This window comes from Saccopteryx bilineata, chromosome 2, assembly GCF_036850765.1.
Source record: "Saccopteryx bilineata isolate mSacBil1 chromosome 2, mSacBil1_pri_phased_curated, whole genome shotgun sequence".
Lineage (NCBI taxonomy): Eukaryota > Metazoa > Chordata > Mammalia > Chiroptera > Emballonuridae > Saccopteryx > Saccopteryx bilineata.
The window spans coordinates 281,568,412-281,589,555 of NC_089491.1; the positions used below are offsets into that span (position 1 = coordinate 281,568,412).

At 49.0% G+C, this 21,144-nt stretch overlaps 1 protein-coding gene across 4 annotated transcripts in view; it reads left to right on the forward strand.

Annotated features, from left to right (window-relative positions):
- The window catches only part of LOC136325927 (adenylate cyclase type 10-like), a 54,306-nt gene that overhangs the window by 9,906 nt on the left and 23,256 nt on the right, over positions 1-21,144 (forward strand). For 3 of the 4 annotated variants that reach the window (XM_066261097.1, XM_066261099.1, XM_066261098.1), the window contains 11 exons: positions 164-369; positions 1,902-1,998; positions 3,626-3,714; positions 6,709-6,900; positions 8,803-8,921; positions 10,190-10,266; positions 12,419-12,608; positions 15,084-15,139; positions 16,741-16,894; positions 18,614-18,806; positions 19,342-19,428. In XM_066261097.1, coding sequence (XP_066117194.1) covers positions 164-369; positions 1,902-1,998; positions 3,626-3,714; positions 6,709-6,900; positions 8,803-8,921; positions 10,190-10,266; positions 12,419-12,608; positions 15,084-15,139; positions 16,741-16,894; positions 18,614-18,806; positions 19,342-19,428 — 1,460 coding nt within the window. The remainder of the gene's footprint in view (positions 1-163; positions 370-1,901; positions 1,999-3,625; positions 3,715-6,708; positions 6,901-8,802; positions 8,922-10,189; positions 10,267-12,418; positions 12,609-15,083; positions 15,140-16,740; positions 16,895-18,613; positions 18,807-19,341; positions 19,429-21,144) is intronic. The other variant, XM_066261100.1, reaches the window with a different exon arrangement.

The window sequence follows — 21,144 nt, forward strand, 5'->3', positions numbered from 1 at the left end:
GGGCGCTGTCCGGGAGGACGGACCCTGGTGGAGGAGTTTCTGGCTCCGGAGCCCCAGGCCCGGGAGAGGCTTCTCTGGTCGCTGTGGGGTTCAGAGCCTGGGTTCGCTCTGCGGTGGCCCCAGGTCCCCGAGCCCCGCGCACCTGTCGTCCGCCCCCCGCCAGGCCTGGCCGCCGGCCACATCAGCATGCTGGTCTTCGGGGACGAAGCCCGCGACTTCTTCCTGGTGACCGGACAGACGGTGGACGACGTGCGCCGGGCGCAGGACTTAGCGCAGGTGAACGACGTCGTGCTGTCGCCCAACTGCTGGCAGCTCTGCGACCGGAGCATGGTTGAAATAGAAAGGATTCCGGACGCGAGAGCAGTGAAGGTATGCGGGCGCTGTCGCCTGCGGGAGCTCCGCTCCTCTGTGCCCGGGTCCACCTGTCCGCAGAGCCCCTGGGGCGGGGGCGGTCTGGGGCAGACTTTCAAGAGAGAAACACCTATCTGTTGTTCCACTTACTCATGCATTCATTGGTTGATTCTTGTATGTGCCCTGACTGGGGATTGAACCCACAGCCTTGGGGTATCAGGACGATGCTCTACAACTGAGCTATGCAGCCAGAGCATGGAATTCATGATCTTGACCTGAATCTTATGACTGGTGATGTTCCTAATACTGTTTTGGGCATCAGCCCCTTTGCCCCTTTACACTTATAACAAAGAAATGATGTACAGTTTAACCAGGTGTTTTTTGTTTTTTGTTTTTTTCAAATCCTAGCTTTATTACTATCTCAACACAAAGTGGCTGTCTTTTTTTTTTTAGATTTGTATTTATTCATTTGTGTGTGTGTGTGTGTGTGTGTGTGTGTGTGTGTGTGTGTTTCTGAAGCTGGAAACGGGGGAGGCAGTCAGACAGAGTCCCACATGTGCCCAACCGGGATCCACCCGACACGCCCACCAGGGGGCGATGCTCTGCCCATCTGGGGCGTCGCTCTGTTGCGACCAGAGCCATTCCAACGCCTGGGGCAGAGGCTATGGAGCCATCCCCAGCGCCCGGGCCAACTTTGCTCCAATGGAGCCTTGGCTGCGGGAGGGGAAGAGAGAGACAGAGAGGAAGGAGAGGGGGAGGGGTGGAGAAGTAGACAGGCACCTCTCCTGTGTGCCCTGGCTGGGAATCGAACCCGGGACCTCCGCACGCCAGGCCGACACTCTACCACTGAGCCAATCGGCCAGGGCCTATTCATTTTTAGAAAGAGAAGAAAGACACAGATGGAGGGAGGAGCAGGAAGCACCCACTCTCATATGTGCCTTGACCAGGCAAGCCCTGGGTTTTGAACTGGCAACCTCAGCGTTTCCAAGTCAATGTTTTATCCACTGTGCCACCACAGGTCAGGCTCAGTTTTTATTTGAATTGAAATGTTACTAAAGGAAAAATAAAAAGAAAGTTCTAAGAATGGAAAAGTATACAGCTTAGCACCCTGGAATAGCTCTCTGTGCAAACACTTAAGACTGAGCTCTTATCGACCAATTGGAGAGGTGTTTTACATAATCACATACAAATTAAAGAACTTGATTGTTTAAGTGCTTGTCTTTTTTTTTTTTTTTTTTTTTTTGAGAGGAGAGAGAGAGAGAAAGAGAGAGAGAGAGAGAGAGAGAGAGAGAGAAGGGGGGAGGAGCAGGAAGCATCAACTCCCATATGTGCCTTGACCAGGCAAGCCCAGGGTTTTGAACCGGCGACCTCAGCATTTCCAGGTCGACGCTTTATCCACTGTGCCACCACAGGTCAGGCGAGTGCTTGTCTTTTTTTATCATCTCTGGGACATTCAGAAGCATGCTCCCGGCCCTTTCAGCTGCAAGATTACCTTCTAAGGGCCAGACAACCCTCAAAATAACCAATATCTTTTCTTTTTTTAAATTTAGGTTCTTTTCTTAAAACCACCCTCTACTTTTAATTTTGATGAATTTTTTAGAAAGTGTATGACTTTCATGGAGAACTACCCTTCTGGTGACAAACAAAGTAAGTTCCCTCCATGGACGGAAACTCTGCCTCCCCCAGTGGTCAGGAGGCTGCTCCACCCGTGCCAGGGGCCTCCTCAATTCAGCGCCCGGTCCTGAGCAGCACACCGAGGGCACCTCCTCCCTGTCTCCAGGGCAGCCCTCCTTGGGTCCCCACCTCTCCCCTGACAATGACTCCTTTCCCTCATCATCCAAACATGTACATCTATCTCCCCATGATGGAAGAAAAAAATAAAACATCCACGAACCTTACTCTCCTAATCTTCCCACCAGACTTCTCACCAGACTGACCCTGTCCGGGCCTCCTCTTCTCTGCAGCCTCTTACTGATTTATTCACCCAATTAGTCATAATTGCATGCACCTCAGGGGCATGTGCTCAGCTGACATCTAGCTTCTTACCGCTTTCTGTCCATGTCAAGGCCACAAACGACCAGCAACCTGCCGATCCGGGTGACCTCCCTTCAGGCCTCAGCCTCGGAGGCTGGCCTTAGACTGCTCTCTTTTTCCGGACATTATCTCCACCTCTGTCCTTGGCGTCAATAACATTCTTTCCTAGTTTTGCTTTTACCCTTCAAACCCCCAATTTTAGTGCCCTTTGCTTAGTCTCTTCTCATTCCTGAAATGTTGGTTCTAGGATCTGTCCTTGAAACTGTCCTTGACCCTCTAGTCTTCCCTGCTCTCCTCTTAGAGAGCATTCGTCCATGCTTGACTCCCAGTGACTCCCAGCAGGCTGGGACTAGGGTGACGAAAGCAGGAGCCTGGGACACTACGTGGAAAGACTCCCCACTCGCAGAGCCTTGCCCTGACCATTGTCCTGAAGTGTAGACTCACACAAACACTGCCCGTGGGCCGTCGCCTCTGGACATCTAACCTGCACGCCAACATCAGCATGTTGTTAGAAGACAATTTTGGTGATACAAACGAAGGTTATTTAGCACAAAGTGGACAGCTTATTTGACATGACGTGGGCAGTTTCCTTCCAGAGAACTGCAAAATGGGGCCGAAGTCAAGCTTTACAAGGCAGAGAATAAAGAACAGGAAGAGACACTAGAAAGGATCTGATTGGCTGGGACCACCCTTGTTTGACATTTGGGGGTTGACTGACTGGACAGACTGTTTCTGGGCGAGCAGAGCGTCTACAGGGACAGAAAGTCATCGAAGTTTCGGTTTGCACCACGGCAACCAGGGCGGTGGGAGACTTGTCTAGGCTCAGGCAGCAAGTTGCTCTCATGCCTGAGATGAAGAGCCAGTCTCCTGAGTGTTACTCCTGCTGTCCTTCCAACCCTGTCCTCTCCTTCATTCTGCCACGACTGTCCACTATTGTCATCCCCTCATCTGTCCATTCCCATCACCTGGGGCACTAGTTTTAGCTCAAATCTGGAGGTAAAACTCTCTCCAGGTTCCAGAGCGTGATGGTAATTACAGTCGAGCTTTGAGCTACATGCAAGCGGATTTTGGGAACCCCACAACCTCTAAGAACTTCTCACTGGGTTTCCCACGGCCCTCTTTAGCGACTAACTACCCTGAGTCCCCTGGCTGACTTGGGATGACCACTGCCCAAGGGGCTGGGGGCCGGAAGGCTCCCGTCTCCCGCGTGCGGAGCCAAGCCTCCTTTCTCCGCCCCCAGACCTGCTGCGGCTGGCGTGCTCGCTCGAGTCGGACCCCGAGCTGGAGCTGTCTCTGCAGAAGTATGTGATGGAAAGCATATGGAAGCAGGTGTGTTCGTCATCTAACTTGTTGGCTTTTGGGGTGTCGAGGAGCTTGAACTGCTGGAAAGATCAAGAAAACCCATAGCTAGTAATCTATCTGTTCCATTGAAATGAGAGGCAGACTGACACTGTCCATGTATAGGGGACTGTGGGATTTATTGTTCACATCAGGATACTCTTCAGAGTTAGAGGGACATTATTCATGATACAGTGACAGCAGGTGTGAACTAGGACTGTGCTGCCATCTCTACAACTGGACAAACTGGAACTGTCCCAAGCGCGTGAGAACCTGTGGCCACTCACTGTGTGTCACATAGCGGAGGGATACTGGGTGGGTGAGCAGTGGGGGACGCCGCATGGGTGAGCAGCGCGTGGTTCACCATGTCTCCAAGTCACGGTCTTAGGTCTTAAGCGTTGAAAATTGGCATGCAGATAATTAAAACTCTCGGGACCACCTCCAGCCCCCAGAGTTGCCCCTTTATTCGCTCAGATCTGGGCTCTCTCAAACCTGGGACTCCACAGGGATTCTGTCGCTCAGCAAGCACCGTGTGCCCGGCAGTCCGCGCGGTTTCCTGCGTTCCTTCTCCCCAGTCCCTGGTGGGTATCCCATCTTCATGTTACACACGAGGAAAGGGGACCCGAAAGGATGCCAGGGACTTTCCTGAGGCTGTAAAGTAAGCGCTATAGCTTAGATTTAAATCCTGTTCTACCTGAACCCTACCCCCCACCCACAGGCTATACCCCCTCTTAACATATGTTTGTTTAAATCCTTAATCCCATCAAAATGCAATTGTGTCCTGTCTTTCTGGGACCAGCATGACCAGGGCCAGCTGCCTTCCTAGTGTGGGTTGAAGAGCTGTCAGAATGCACCCCTCCACCTTCAGCTCAATTTAAAATACTACTTCAAACCTGACTGGTGGTGACTCAGTGGATAGAGCATCAACCTGGAACACTGTGGGCCCTGATTTGAAACCCCAAGGTCAGGAGTTAGAGTGTGGGCTTGTTGGTTTGAGCCAGCTTGGATACGGGGTCACCAGCTTGAGTACAGGGTCATCGGCTTGAGCATGGATTGTTAACATAATCCCAAGGTCACTGGCTTGCAGCCTAAGGTTGCTGGTTTGGGCAAGGGGTCACTGGGTTGGCTTGAGCCCTCCCCAGCCAGCCCCATCAAGGTATGAGAAGCAATCAATTAACAACTTAAGTGGAGCAACTATGAGTTGATGCTTCTCATTTCTCTCTCTTCTCCCCACCCTGTCTCTCTGAAAACAACAACAAAAAACCCAAATACCTCTAGTGCCTTCAATTCTGCAATTGTTCGACTCTTCAACATTTTTGAAGCTTCAGGAAGCGACCCCTTCCTCCCCTTTCTACCACCAGGACATATGACACCTTATGCTTCTTCAGAGGCTGATAGAATTAAATGACAAAGATTTATTCAAGGGTCTTAAGATCAGGGAACAATATCAGGTGACACCCAGAGTGTTCTGAAGAAAAAAGTTGCAAGTTCTCATAGTGAGAAGTGCATTCTTGAGAAGAAGCAATCCTGCCTTCTTACCTTCAGGACTGGTCTGAGATAATGACCTTCCAGATGTCAGGCGTCTGGACCCGTGAGCACTCTTTCCCAAGATGTCCAGAGGGTTATCCATAGGATTTAGGGATCTCTCCAGGCATTGCCGAAAAGTTCCAAAGTTTGAGTCCTCTGTCTCGTTAAGGTGAAATAATATGTTTGCATGTTTCAGTTCATTCTAGTCTAAGGAATTGTCACTACCTTGGCTGTGGTGACTCCATTTTGTTTCTTTACTCTTACCTCAGGGGGCTGAGGGAAGACAAAAGACAAGCCTTTCACACTTTCCCAAGGCCTGCCCCCACCCGAAAAGCACAGATAAGGGCTCTAGAGGCATGTGGCTGCGTTTTCCAAACCAGGACACAGGGCACCTACAGAATCATCTTTAGTTTAATTAATTTGTTCAACAGATTTTAACATTTGGTAATTAATAGTATTCATTCATTTAATATTGATTACTTAATAAATTTGTTTGAGCAGCCATCACGTTGGTCAGTTAGAAATAACTAAAAGTTGTCTTTTAGAAAAAGAATAAAATTCCATGAAAGCAGGGCCATCCCAGCCCATTAGGAAACATGACTGCAGGGTTTCCTCCTTCACCTATAGGATATGTTTTCTGTAGACCGTCTCCACGGAGAATCTTGCACTCTTGTGCTATTTGGGGGAGAAATAAAAGCAATAGTTTTCCTCCATCAATTTTCTATGCATTTGACTTAGCACAGTTCCAGGGTCATGGTAGGCAGGGATAACTTGGGAGCACTGTCCTTGGGGAGGGGAGGGGCGCCGAATGGACCATGCTGCCCAGGGAGGCAGGGATGTGAAAGATGGAATGTTGGGCTGGGAGTCTGGAGATTTGGGTTCTGGTTTGCTGCTGTCTCCCCAGGTGACCCTGGAAAACTTGTGTTATTTCTCCATGCCTCTGTTATCTAATCAGGAACATGGGGGGAGGGGCAGGGGGAGAGGGGGTCACCATGCTGATTTAATTTCATTTAAGGATAAAGTAGGACAGAATATGAAAACATACTGGAAGGTACCAGGCTATGAAAATATAAGGTTGAATTACATAGTGTGCTATTCTTATTCCTAAACTGCAAGAGAACCCAAAGGAACAGTAGTTTTCTCTCTCACTGCAATGGCTCATATTGGTGTGAGGAAGCTGCCGTTGGGACAAGGGACAAGCTGCTTTCCAAAACTTAGCAAGTTCGTGAATTCCCATTGCAAGATATTTTGCTAGTGAAGGCGGTTCCATCTGCTCGACTTTGGGATGGCTTCGCCGTGCTGTGCCTCACACACTCAAGTGACTACAGCTGCCCCAGAGAATCATGACTGGCGATTTCCCACCCAGGGGTCATTTCTCGTGTGGGGTTGGGGTGATGTCAGGAGTAAAAATGTGAGTTCAAGGACCGACACTGAGGAAAATCTCTCTCTACTGGGCAGATCAATGACAAACAGCTCAGGGGTTATCTGTCTGAGCTTCGCCCAGTGACCATCATGTTTGTGAACCTGATGTTCAAGAACCAAGACAAAGCAGAAGTCATAGGCTCAGCCATCCAGGATTCCTGCGTGTACATCAGTTCTGTCCTGAGGGTCTTCCAAAGCCAAATCAATAAAGTCTTCATGTTTGATAAGGTATGTGTGAACTAAGAGGTGGGAACCCACCAGTAACAGGGTAAGCCTTTATGCCCAGGGATGTTGGTGAGAGGAAGGGAACAGATGCTTTTAACCTCAGAACACCAGTCTCCACTTATACTCTGAACAGCAGCTAATGTGGTAAATGTGGCACCCAGTGTGGTCCAGGCACTGTTCTCAACATTTTGCCTATATTAAAACTCATTTCATCCTCATGACCACTCTGAGAGGTAGGCGCGCAGATTACCATCCCCATTTTACAGATGAGGATGTTGAGGCAGAGGTGAGAATACCGAAACAAGAGTATGTAACAGCTACTACATGGTGGGCTTCACCAGCTCTCCCTCACGTTGACCCCCAGCCCCTCTCCCAGAGGTTCTAGGGCAGGTGCTGCATGACTTTCCCACCCCAGACGCTTGTTTCCCACAATGCCCACCTGCCGCATCTACCCTTCGCTTTCCTGTGAGTTCTGTCGGGTGGGGAAGGATGAGAGAAAAACAGAAGTGATAAACAAAGGATGACAGAATGGCTGGTGAGAAAGGACCCTCCATCTCAGGCGTCTTGTGTATCCTAGGAGCAGAGCATTTAAAGACTGCGCTGCACTAATCACTGATTCAATAAACATTTACTGAGCCTGCAGCAGAGGGCTGGAAGGTAGGATTGGGCAACCAGGAGGAGTAAGTCGCTCACATTGCCACCAGGCAGAAAGGGCCAGTCTTTTTAAGGAGGGTGGGCTTTGTGCTCCGTGAGTTCCGGGACAGCGGTGGCTGCCTGTGGTCTCCAGCACGCTCTTCTGTACTCATTCATTTGTATCGTAAGAAAAGAGCACAAGGCCAAAGAGGGCAGCCTTCAGTGTCCTGCAGACCTGGCTCTGACAATTCCTGGCTTTGTGACCTTCACAAATCATGATCTTCTCTGGGCCTGGGTGGTCTGTGAATAGTGATAGGGATGTTATTGGAATGGGGATGGGATCTGCCTCACATGATTGTTGCAAGTTTTAAAAATGTGTGGAGCACTGGTGGCAATGCCTAGCTCCCAGGCACCACTCAGTCAGGGGGCTGCTGGTCTCATGGCCAGAGTGAGGCCAGTGCTCACCTTGCTGAGCCACTATGTGGAATTTCCAGGCAAAGCAGACCCACTGGCATCCCAAGATAGTACCCTCTCGTCCCTACACAGACCTGAAATCAGTGTTCCTCCTCACTTTAAGACAGAGCTCTGTGCCAGTCAGGACCTGACCTTTTACATATATGACATTAAGTTTACACTTTTCATATATACTCTGTGGTATATATGCTACATAATAACAGATAACACATAGTATACTATATATACTATATTTAGTATATGTAGACCACGAAGTAATTTCCAAAGCGTGCATGTGTGTTAATTATGTGTATAAATTCTATATAACATTATAATTGTTTTAAATCTATGATATTAGTCATGTTAGTAGCCAGAGCCAGTTCCACAGACCTAGGTTACATCCATTTTCAGACTGATAACCAGAAGCTCGTGGAGTGGACTTGACTTGTCCAAGTTTCTGCCCTCGGGAAGTGGCCTGAGAGCACAGATCTCCTGACTCGAGCTGGTGCCTCCTGCGCTGCTCTGTGCTGGCTCTTAGACTTGCCCTCAGCATCTTGTGCCACGTGGCCTTGGCCACCAGCGCGACTAGATGGTCACTCAGGCATAGCTCAGCACAGCCCACTGACTCTGGGGCAAAGGCAGCCCTTCTTGGGCTCACGCCAAACTGCAGATGCTGCTCTAGAAGTTCTACCAAGTTCACTAAAACTAAAAAAGGTGTGAGAGAAGTCATGACGAAACCTGATTCAGAAAGTGGAAGTTTCTCCCCACTCCCAGGGAGCCCTCGCCCACCAGCTGTGTTTGCTGACTCCCTCTTCCCAGGGCTGCTCCTTCCTCTGTGTCTTCGGTTTACCTGGGGAAAAGGTGCCTGACGAGGTCACCCACGCTCTGGAAAGTGCTGTGAATATATTCGACTTCTGCTCTCAGGTCCAGGAAATCCAGTGAGTCGGCAGGCCTCAGGCCCTTTCACGGAGTACGGGAGACAGGATGAGGGTGGAAATGCAGGGCTGGGCTTGGCTGAATCCCTTGTCCCCTAGCACACCGCAGAGGGGCAAAGCCAGCCCTGCTGCATGCGACAGGGGTGGTGAGGGTGAGGTGGAGAAGGGACACCCCTGAAGGCCAACATGTGCTAGGTTTGCAAGGGAATCAGACTGGGCGTTTCTCTGTTTCTGGCTTTCTTCTTGGTCAGGCTCCCCACACCATGTTGGAGAGCTGATTTTAAGTAACTGGGAGAGAAAATGAGTCCTGGGGTTGGAACGGTCTGGGATGAGCTGGCCTCAGGGTGGCACACTCTGGAAGAAGCTGCTATGGTGAGGGCTGCCGTCCTGAGTCCTGGCTGCCCCAGAGCCCTGGCTCTCAGGCTTCCCCAGCCTGAGCTTCCCAATGACCCGGACTTGAAGCTCTACTCTATCAATTCCAGGGCCATCCCCTGCCCTAAATAGTTACAGCCCCAAGTCATCTGTCTACGCCAGGGGTCGGGAACCTATGGCTCGCGAGCCAAATGTGGCTCTTTTGATGGCTGCATCTGGCTTGCAGACAAATCTTTAGTAAAAAAAAAAAAATAACGTTAAAAATATAAAACATTCTCACGTATTACAACCCATTCATTTCCTACCACTCATGTTCATGGTTGTAGGTGGCTGGAGCCAATCACAGCTGTCCTCCGGAATAATACCAAATTTTTATTGGATAATGCGTAATGTACACAGGTCGTTGTATGGCTCTTACGGAATTACATTTTAAAATATGTGGCGTTCATGGCTCTCTCAGCCAAAAAGTTTCTCGAACCCTGGTCTATGCTGGGGGGTCCTCATGGATTAGCAGAGTCAGGTTGTGATGCCACACACCTTGTCTGAATTACAATGACTCACTCTTTCCAGCAATAATGGAGAGACTTATACTGTTTACAACTAGTCCAGGTGGGGTGAAGACAAGTTATTTTCTAGAAAAGTCGCTCAGATGATGACTGAAAAGTAGCAGAAAAGTGAACTGAGATACCACCTATAAGAACTTTGCTCTGGGTCTCAAATTCTTCACACCTCCAGGCCACATGTCATTGCCCTGAACTAAGTCCACACAGAAGAGAGTAGTAATTGGTTGAAAATCCTTTCCCACCCTCCCCACCCCACCCATCACTGTGCCCCCCTCCCCACCTTCTCCTTGCTCTGTGCCTTTATCTCCCCACGACCCTCTCTGTGCCCGGCGCCAGCACCGTTTCCATTGGCGTGACCAGCGGGATCGTCTTCTGTGGGATCATCGGCCACTCCATGAGGCACGAGTACACAGGTATGCTGGGCTGGCCCAGCTCCAGCCTTCTGTTGGCAAATGCCACGCCAGACTGCTGGGCTCTGCGGGAGGATGGGCAGAGAAAAGGGAGGCCTGGGCCCTGCCTGCGGCACGTCCACTGCCTTCCAGCCAGAGTTTGGCTTTGCCTGCTCACAGTGGGGTACCGCCTGTAGACTGTCTGGGGCTGTGCAGAAGACACAGGTGGTCAGGAGAGAGCCACGGGGGGCTGCTAGCCTGTGGAGTGCAGGGCCTTTGTCAGAAATTTCCTGTTGACATTCAACAGCTACTCTTCCTGGTCCCTGGGCTGGGTGAACCACTGCTTCCACCTTATTACTGTTGGCGTTCCCGATGGATGACATTAATCTCTAGATTTCATAGTTCTTGCTCCTATTTCCCCCTACAACCCTTTTAGGGTTTTAGATGTTCAGAAATAATACGTCTAAGCACTGGAATAGTTAGGTCTGACAGGCTGCAGTCTCTGAGAGTGCCTTCAAAATCACACAGGGGGTAGAGTTGGATGGCAGTGAGGCTGGGGTGGAGTGACCAGGGGCTAATGGCTTTTGGGACAGGGTGATGGGTACATGATTCATGATACTACAGTGGTCCTTCATCTATCGCCGGTGTTAGGTTCCAGAACACCCCGCGATAGGCGAAAATCTGCAAAGTAGTGACCTTATATTTATTTTACTATTTATATATATTTTAAGGCTTTATAAACCCTCCCCACACTCTTAAAAACCTTTCCCACATTCCTAGAAACACTTCCCATGCTCTTAAACACTTTCTACACTCTTAAACTTATGTAAAATCCTGCGATATAGCGAAAGATCTGCGATACAAAATTAGATATATACAATTTAAAAATCCGCAATAATACAGTGAGACCGTGAAAAGTAAACCACGATATGGCAAGGGACGACTGTATTGTTAGTGTATGATCAAATTTCTCCATAATAGTTTCTTTTTTTAAATGAATATCTTGGTCAGAAGTATTTAAGTTTATGTTGAAGTACAACATTGAATACCTAATTAGTAGTACCACTAATTGAAGGCTGACTAGCAGGCCGTTCAGAGTGATGTATGTGTGTTAATGCATCAATCTTCTTAAACTGCCCTCTGAGATAGGCACTGTTATCCCCATTTTACAGAGTGGGAGACTGAGGCACGGAAGAGTGAAAGTCATTTGGTAACTTACCAGTGAGAGGTAGAGCTGGGTTTCAGACCTGCATAGCTTGGCCACAGAGTCTGTGCACCACAGTGCCTTAACCCTTAAAATGGCCCCCAAGCTTGACCAGGTGGTGGCACAGTGGATAAGAGCATCGGACTGGGATGCGGAAGGACCCAGATTCGAGACCCCGAGGTCGTCAGCGTGAGCGCGGGTTCATCTGGTTTGAACAAAAGCTCACCAGCTTGGACCCAAGGTCACTGGCTCGAGCAAGGGGTTGCTCGGTCTGCTGAAGGCCTGTGGTCAAGGCACATGTGAGAAAGCAATCAGTGAAAAACTAAGGTGTAGCAAAAAAAAACTGATGATTGATGCTTCTCATCTCTCTCCATTCCTGTCTGCCTGTCCCTATCTCTCCCTCTCTCTGACTCTCTGTTTCTGTAAAAAAAACAAAAGCAAAAAAATGGCCCCCAAGTCAGCCCCCCCCTTTCCAGCCCCAGTATTCACTATCAAGGAATCACCAAATGAAGGTGATTCATTTTGAAAGTGAAATGAAATGAAAAAGTTCATACCCAGAAACATACAGACACAAATGGGTGCCTCAGTTGGAAGTCAGTGTCCCCAGCCTGAGCTTGCGTTTGTCCATCCTGTGGCCGAAGACCACCTGCGCCTCAGCAGAGAGCCCTCAGGCCTGCGAGGCCCCACGTGCAGAGCCCTCTCCGCATTCCAGGTGGTCTGTCTCTGAGCAGATGGTCCCTGTGGCCTCCCAGCCGAGGTAGAAACTGAGCTAATGGCTGACTGCATTAATTACCTGCATATTTTTAATAGCCACTGGCTGAATATGGGCAGTTGAAGCTGAGTTTTACGTCATTCACGAGAGGCAAAGGGAGTAGGGGTGAACATGGGGACACTTGGGAGCAGTACTTCTCTCTGACATTCAGGCCAATGGCTGTGTCTCCCTGCTCTTGGCTTTTCTCTTTCCTGTTGCAGTTATTGGTCAGAAAGTCAACACCGCTGCCAGGATGATGACGTACTACCCAGGAATCGTGACCTGTGACTCTGTTACCTACAACAGCAGCAGCCTGCCGGCCTACCTTTTTAAAGAGCTTCCAAAGAAAGTCATGAAAGGTGTTGCTGACTCTGGACCCATCTATCAGTGCCTGGGCCTCAAAGAGGAAGTGTGAGTGCGGGCACTGACCTTGCAGTATTTTTAGTGTATAACAGCGAGACTTGTGAGCACCAGTCACCCATTTCAGATTCGCATCCAATTTATGAAACTGAAATCTATCTCTTACCCAGACCAAGGCCCGGATTCCAAACTCCTTCCTCTTTCTCCATCTTACTGAGATTAGAGCACGGTGGAAGATCCCCTTCTACCCTCAGTTCTGAGAATCTGAGGGTGATTTTGCAAGGGCTGTGCAAGCAGTACAGGGAAGCCCACATTCAATTATCTTTGTGGACTAGGGTGGGTCAACCATTAAGTATTAATTTGTCATTCCAACTCTGCCAGCATTGCTAGGACTAAGAGAGTATAAGCTACTGTCCCTCCTCCAGGCCTTTGGTAAAATATATTTCCCCAAGGTCCAACTTAGATGCAAGGGTGTCACATTGGGGCTTAAAATCCTTCAGTGGCTACCAGTCATTTTTATGATGATGTTTCAATAACCACCTGCCTTTCCAACCTCACCTCCGTTGTGCCCCACCTCTGGGGTGTCTAAGTAGATTGACCTCCCCATCCCCCATCCCATTCCCCATCCATGGGGAAAACCACAGTCAGGTTTTAAATCCAGCTCAGGGTCGGTCCGGCTGTGGGCTGGCTCCAGCACTGCCCAAGCCCAGCTTGCCAGTCTGGCTCCTTTGCTCCACGTGTGGCGGGGAGAGCTTCACCCCATCACATCTACTCACCTGCTACCAGGTGAGCTATCCAAGGGTCGTGACTGTCCATGTTTGTTCTTACGTCCTGGCGCTTGGCACATGGCAGGCACTCAGCAGTGATGAGTAAATGAATACAAAGGTATCATCCTGTACATCATCACGCTGGCATCTCGGTCTCCCAGGGTCAGAGAGCAGAAGCAGGGCTGCAGGGGTTTTCAGAAAGTCTTCATCATTCGACTTTGTGTTCCCAGGACTCAGCGCCGCTCCTGGCATGTGTAGACCATCGATAAAGTGCTGTTTGAATAAGTGAATGAATAGTAATAATTTTGGGGGTAGCCCTTATTAAATATTATGCATTTCATCTCAAAATACAGAACGTATGCTTAATATCCACTGTATCAAATGGAAACTATTATCATCTCCATTTTATAAATTTAAAAACTGAGGCCCAAAGATGCGAAATTACTCCTTCACGGTCGTGAATCTAGGGAGCAGGGGAAGTGAGAATGAGAGTGCCACAGTGATGCGGCACGATCAGCACCCACAGAACCTCAGTGCTGTGCAGCCAGTGTGCACACACCTCACAGACAAGCGGGGCTCAGCTGATCCTGACCAGATACGGCCACCCTAGCTTCAGCTCGCTCACACGCCTGGGTTCGGCACATTGGTGGCTGACTCAGGACGACCCCAGGTGGGATAACTGGGACAATTTGGCTCTAGGTGTCTTATCCTCCATTAGGCGTGCTGTCCTGGCCATGCTGGAAGAGCAAGAGAGAGCAAGTCTAATGCACAAGCATTTTACAAGCCTCAGCATCCTGTCCTCTGGTGTCTTGTTGGCCAAAGCTTGCCCACAGCCGAGCCCAGAGCAGTTACCAGAGGGCACTGCAGTTTACCTAGCAAAGGGCACCGATACAAGTAGAAGTCAACCTGCCCCAGAAACCCAGACTGCCTGATCCCAAAGCCTGCCCTCCTGGTGGTTTTTCTATACCATCTCTGCAAATAAGAGAGTGTAGAAACATACACCCAGCCACGCGTGGGACCTGGCCCCACCCGGAGAGTGCATGGTCTAGTGGGGAAGACCAGCACATCCAGAGGTAGCTATAGATGACACAGGGTGTGGCCATGTGCAATGACAGAGGAAAATGAGGTAGTGTGATGGTACAGGCCCAGGAATGAGCCATTTGACCAAAAACACTCCTTCAAGAGCTAATATACAATGGGTCAGGCATATGCGCCCTGCCCTGGGTCACCACTGCCATAGGACCTCGGGCAATATAAGAGATTTGTACCTGAATTTCCTCATTTGTGCAATAGACATGATAATAGTTACTTTCTCAATAAGGCTTCTGTCAGCAGTAAAGGAAACACTACATTTAAAGTACTGGGAACTGTGCCAGGCATGTAGCATGTGCTCAGCCAAGGTGAGCTGGGATGGTATGAGCACTTGGTGGGCTCCTCCCAAGATGTGAGACAAGGTATCACATCCAGGTGGACCGGGTTCCATACTGGGCATCTGGTTTCCCTAGAGTGGGTCAGTTCTGCCAACACAGACTCAACAAGCGTTTACTGAACGAAGAGAAGACCGCTGTAGAAGTCGTGAGGACTCCCTATTGATGGATAAGAATGCCACCCCTCCCCGCCTTCTGGCATCTGAGACCCTTGAGTCAGGGCAGGCACTCTTAGAGATGGAGAAGGAGGCATTCCGGGGGCTAAGCCGCGGCCCCTAACCCCCTTGCGCTGCCTGCTGTGACTCTAACGTCTCTTTTCTTCTTCTCTTCAGTGTGTTTGTTAAGGGAGACCGCATCTGCAACAGGAAGGAGGGGTACCCTTTGCTGGGTAGGTAGTGGGCCTTGACTTGGAAACTTTTTTTTTTTTTTTTGTATTTTTCTGAAGTGAGAAGCGAGGAGGCAGAGAGACAGACTCTCGTATGCACCTGACTGGACCCACTCGGCATACCCACCAGGGGGCGATGCTCTGCCCATCTGGGGTGTTGCTCCATTGTGGCCGGAGCCATTCTAGCACCTGAGGCAGAGGCCATGGAGCTGTCCTCAGCGCCCGGGCCAACTTTGCTCCAAAGGATCCTTGGCTGTGAGAGGGAAAGAGAGAGACAGAGAGGAAGGAGAGGGGGAAGGGTGGAGAAGCAGATGGGGGCTTCTCCTGTGTGCCCTGGCTGGGAATCAAACCTGGGACTCCCACACGCCAGGCTGACACTCTACCACTGAGCCTACTGGACAGAACCAGAAACTTTTCTTTTGAGCTGTAACAAAATGTACAGAAAAAGGCACCGGTGACAAGTCTGCCACTTCATGAATTATCACCAGTGAACCTATGATCACCATCCAGACTGTCGAATAGCAGAGCCCCCAGCATTCAGGGAACCCCTGTGGACTGATCCCCCTCCCTTTTGTTCCCCCAAAATGTCACCCCCTCCATTTCTTAGGCCCGTTTTAAAAATTCACATAGATGAGACAACGCATCGTATAATTACATGTACCTTCTGTTACTCAGTGGAGACCAAGACTGGGCCCTCCACGGCTATCAAACAGAAAAGGAGGTTTGGCCTCAAAGTGAGTGCCCAGCTCTTTAACAGAAACGGCTTGCTCCTTTGAAATTTCAGTCCTGCCTGCTCCTTCTTCCTGTCCAGGTGTCAGAGACTGTGGCTGACTTTCCTATTTTTAATCTGGGCATCCTGTTACCTATATGTAATTAAAAACCACAAAACTAATAGGGACGGGGTTGCAACCCAAGATAACTTTTATTCTTTTCCTTTTCTAAGTTTTCTGTTTTTCCTATAGTGAGCATGTATTAAATTCATAACCATTAGGAAATTACAATTTATTTTTACTGACAATTTAGGTGGTTCTTTTATGGTAGGAGCAACTTGACAGGATTTTTAAAAGTAGACTGAATTTTCTTATCACTGGTAATGCTTCTGGTAACCCCTGAGATATGTATAATTTCTCTCATTTACAGAGAGTCAGTTTCCTTCACACAATTGGAAACAAAATATTCTATCCATAATGAGTCAGTATAGGAACCCTAACTTTAATAAATATATCTCCTAATGTAATCATCTGTAGATGACTTCTTCTGTGGTTTAGGAAAAAGAATAAGATTTAGGGTCAGACAGCCCTGGTTTCATTCTTGATTGTATAATCTGGGCAGACCCCGGTTTTCTGCACAAAAATTAAATGGACATTCTGATGCACATTTAAGAATACCTTCCCTGACACCTGATGGGACTTGCATAGAATGGAAGCTGTAGAAAAAGATGCTACCACATTTTAAAGTGCACAGGACCCTCCCCGGAGTCCAGGAACGACGCTAGGGAAATCCCAAAGGTGGTTTAGGTGTGGGATCACTGTGTGCTCTTTTATGGCTCTAGATTATTTCACGTTGATCGGGTTTGCTCCCTTTTTAAAAAACAAAAATGACAGGACGTGACAAGGAGCTGCAATACTGCCAGTACTCTCTGGAGAAGTTTCTGATGTCCAGCTGCAGCCACATCCTCATGTACGAAGGCCGGTCGGGGTTAGGGAAAAGCAAGATACTCATGGAAGTTGAGTCCCTGCTCCAAGATGAGAAGCACAGGTGAGCATTCTGCAGTGACCGTTGGCTTCTTGCCAGCCCAGAGAATTCTGATGTCCTGAAAAGTTCTATCTATTTTAATACCCCTCTTCTCTAAATAATTCACCTTATGTAAACTATACACAACCTGTTGGTTATAGGGTGCCAGGCACCCTTGTGCTCCATAGATAATTAGTGATAACCGTATCAAGCCAGGAAAATGAGAGGTTGGGCTGACCCACGGAGGTTCTGATTTAATGCCCAGTGGGGCTTTGCATATCAATATTTTAAAGCTTCTTAAGTAACCCCGGTCTGCAGACAGGTTGGGGACAACGGGCAAGAGGCTAATATCCAAGCCGGATGGGCTTTGCAGAACAAGTGGGTGAATTTATCCAGCCACTGAGTCCTGTCCGTGAGTGGGGATCGGGTGAGACAGCCTCTGGAATTTCCTCTGGAGGCGAAGCTAACGTACTTACCTCATCTTGCATGGCGGGTTTCATATCATGGGCGTTGGGAGGGCTGTCCCTGGGACAACCCATCCAGTACCTCCCTGCGCTGGTCATTGTAGTATCTGACAACATTGATGGCGACTGTGAGGATGATGATGGTGTCTCGCATGCTTCTACCACCTAACCTGAAGGCATGAAGGGGAAAATGCTTATTAACTTTGTATCATTTTTAGCTGTATTTCCATTCTTTTTTAATGTCAGGACAGAGAGAGGCCAGTTTTAAAATGTCTAACATTGTTAAGGAGATAACTGGTAACAACCAGAAGACATTTGTTAATTCGTTCATTCATTCATTCATTCATTCATTCATTCATTCATTCATTCATTCATCCCAGGAACTAAATGCTATACTCGTTTGATAGAGCTGCTGTGACAAAAGTCCAGACTGGGGCATACTCAGTAGGCATGTATGATCTCTGAAGTTAGAAGTCTGAGAGCAAGGGGCGTGCTGTGTGGGTTCCTTCTGACAGCTGTGAGGGACAGCCTGTTCATGCCCCTCCCCTGGCCTCTGGGGGTTTGCTGGCAGTTACTGATGTTCCTTGGCTTGTGGAAGCCTCATCCCAATCTCTGCCTTTGTCTTTACATGGCATCCTCCCTGCATGTGTCTAACCCCCTCCCCACAAAGACACAGTCATACTGGATTGGGGACCCCCTCCACTCCAGCATGACCTCATCTTAACTTTATCACATGTATAATGGCCCTTTTCCCAAATAAGGTCACATTCTCAGGTGCTGGGCATTAAGATAACAACACATGAATTGAGGGTGGGGTAGGACATGAGTCAGCCCTGAAGATGAAGACTCCTGCCCTGAAGGAGCTTTGAGAGAGAGAGAGAGAGAGAGAGAGAGAGAGAAAGAGAGAGAGAGAGAGAGAACAGTAGACATGGGAGGGGTGAGGACCATACAAGAGGAGTGTGGTGGAAACCGAGGGGGTAGGAGGTGTCACCCAACCCTGGGGCACTGGGGAAGAGTTCAGGAGGCTACACCTGAACTGAGATCTACAGGTGAGCAGGGAATGAGGAATTGGGAGGGACCACAAGACGTGGTAATGTCTCAGGCTGGGGAGACAGCTGGAACAGAGGCGTGGAGAGGGGAAGCTGCTCCTTTGTGCTGCTTGTTGGTTGAAGTCAGAGCCTTCCTGCAACCTTGATTATTTTCAAAAAGTATAGTTAAAAACTCTCTTCTGATTCTTCTTCTTCCCTCCCCTCCTGATTCTTGGCTTTCTTCTAAACAGGACGATTGCTATTGCATTGAGTAAGATCGGCTTCCATCAAAACTTTTATACCATCCAGAAGCTCATGGCCAGTGTCTTGGGTCTGGATGCTTGCAGACACTACCGAGAACGACAGACCAGCCTTCAAAGTCAAGTCCAGTCTCTGATGGATGAAAGATTTTACTGTATTTTTAATGACATTTTCCGTGTCCAGGTAACTACCTAGTGTGAGACTTCTGCAAGAAACAGTGACAGGGTACGTGTAGCAGCCCCTCCCTGATGCTTAGATGCTCGGTCACTTAGCATCTCTGACCTTTATTATCCTTTTCTCGTCTCGCCCGGAGAATCTGTGCAGTGAGGAATGGCTCCCAGTCTTCCCTGAATGAGCATTTTCCCTTCCTGAGACATACTGGTGTCTGGAAATGCCATATTCAAAAGAGTCCGAATGTCACCTGCCAGTTCATTTTGTCCTCACCTTCCGTCCTAGCCGTACAATCCTAGCCAGTCCGGAGCACCCCATCTCTCTGCTCCCACAGGTGGCTCCAGCACAGAGGCAGAGTGTGCCCTGATCTTTCCAGTGTCCATCAGAGTCAGGGACATGGGGCTGAGAGTGGGGAAGGACAGTATGGGTCGCCTAACATGCGAGGACTTGAGGCAGAGAACAGTCGAGTGATTTGCTTGAAGTCACACAGCAGGTCGATCCCTCCGCTGTTCTCCTGTCTTCAGTGTTCTCATTACTCTTTACACAGTTTCCTGTTTCACAAGAGGTTTCCAAGATTACCACCTTGAGGAAACAAAAGCAGTTGGAAGAATTGTTTATGAAGATCCTGGAGAAAGTAAGGATGCCTGCCAGTCAAGGAACTGGAGAGCTGGGCATCTCACCTCCGAGCCAGGTGGCCTGAGGGGTCCCAGCCCCACTGGCAGAAAGCTCTGAAGGGTGTGCCAACCTGTATCTTAAAGTGTTTCCTTCTCCCCCACCCTCCCACACCTTGAGCTGAGAGCCTATTTGAAACGCAGCTAAAAAACGTGAGCGGAGTCCCTTAACGTGACTCCTGGGAGTGTGACTTCTCCTTAAAACCACGCTCTCTGCCCCTTGTCTTTATGAGACGCAGTGCGTCTCAGTGGTTATGTTGGTGGGTTCTTTAGTCAGACTACCAAGGTCGAAACCCTTAGGCCTCTCGCTTGTTACCTGGGTCACCTTAAGCAAGTGACTTAACCTGTCTAGGCTTTCGTCGTATCTATTGAAAGGGGAAACAGCAATCCATAGCTCACAGGGCTGTAAGGCTGATGTGAAATACTCAACCGATGTTGGCGCTCTCTGCATGTCGATGGCCCCCAAATTTATATTGTAGTCCCCACCTCTCTCAGAAGCAGCAGGACCATCTTTCCCAGGACTTGATATTCCACAAGGATGTTGTAACCCCCACTCATTTCAGTGTCTGATGATAAATTTTTTTTTTTATCAATGCCCTATCCAATGCCCTATCTTCCTTTTTCTGACCCCAATCCTTGATTTAGTCAATGGCACATCTGCTCAGTTGCCAAGTCCTCCTTTTCTCCCCTGGCAATCCCTGGACTTGCCCATCCTCTGCTCCCTGCTGTAGTTCAGGCTCCGTCTCCTTCTGGACCATTGTCACAGCTTTCCAACAAATCTCTGTGCCTCACACCTCCTCACCCAATTCATCCTCCTTGTAACCTCCAGTGTGTGCCAACCTCACCAACCCATGCTTTCTACCATGCAAACAATTCCCAGGGCCAATGAGATAAAAGCTAAACGCTTTCCCCTTTGTAATCCAGAGAAGTGCTGCTCGTCCTTCAATGCCACCTCTTTGGTGAGAGCTCCCCAAATCACTAGCTGTGACTAACTCCTCCTCTACTTGCTCCTGTGGCACTTTGGAGGTATTTCCGGTTCTAATTCCCTCTGCTGTGTTTGTGAGTTTGCAAGGACGAGGAGTCTCTGACTCATTTTGTAACACTATTGAGCAATGTTGTGTCTGGCACATAACGAGTGACCACTGGCGTGTAACAAGTATGGCATTGCATCAGGTTAAAACACAATGCCCTCCCTCTCTGTTCAGGCAAATGAGCCAGGTACTATCGTAGTTCCTGAATGCCCGGCCTGGGCCATTTGCTTCTTAGAACATACAGACCTAGGAGTCCTCCCCCGAGGATTCAAAGGGGCTAGGTATTTGCTCAGCTCTTTGCTTTTGTTTTAAAACTTCTCAGTTGGTTCTAATATGCAATTTAGTTTGGCAAAGCTGTGCTTTAACTAGAGGATGTGACAACAATCTTTGGATCGTTTACCTTCCGTGTGACCTTGGCAAGTCACCGGATATGGCCATACCTAGATTTTCTCAGTCCAGAGAGCCAAGAGTTCCCCCCAAGCCCTGAGTGTTCTGAGGGTCAGATGTGCTAATTTACGTGAAGAGCATCCAGGGTGCTGGGGACGTCGTGAGCTCAGTGTACACATTGGCTGTTACTCACTTTCGAGAGAATCCAGTTCACTCTCCTCATTTTAAATATGAAAAAACTGGGGCCAGTGACAGACTATG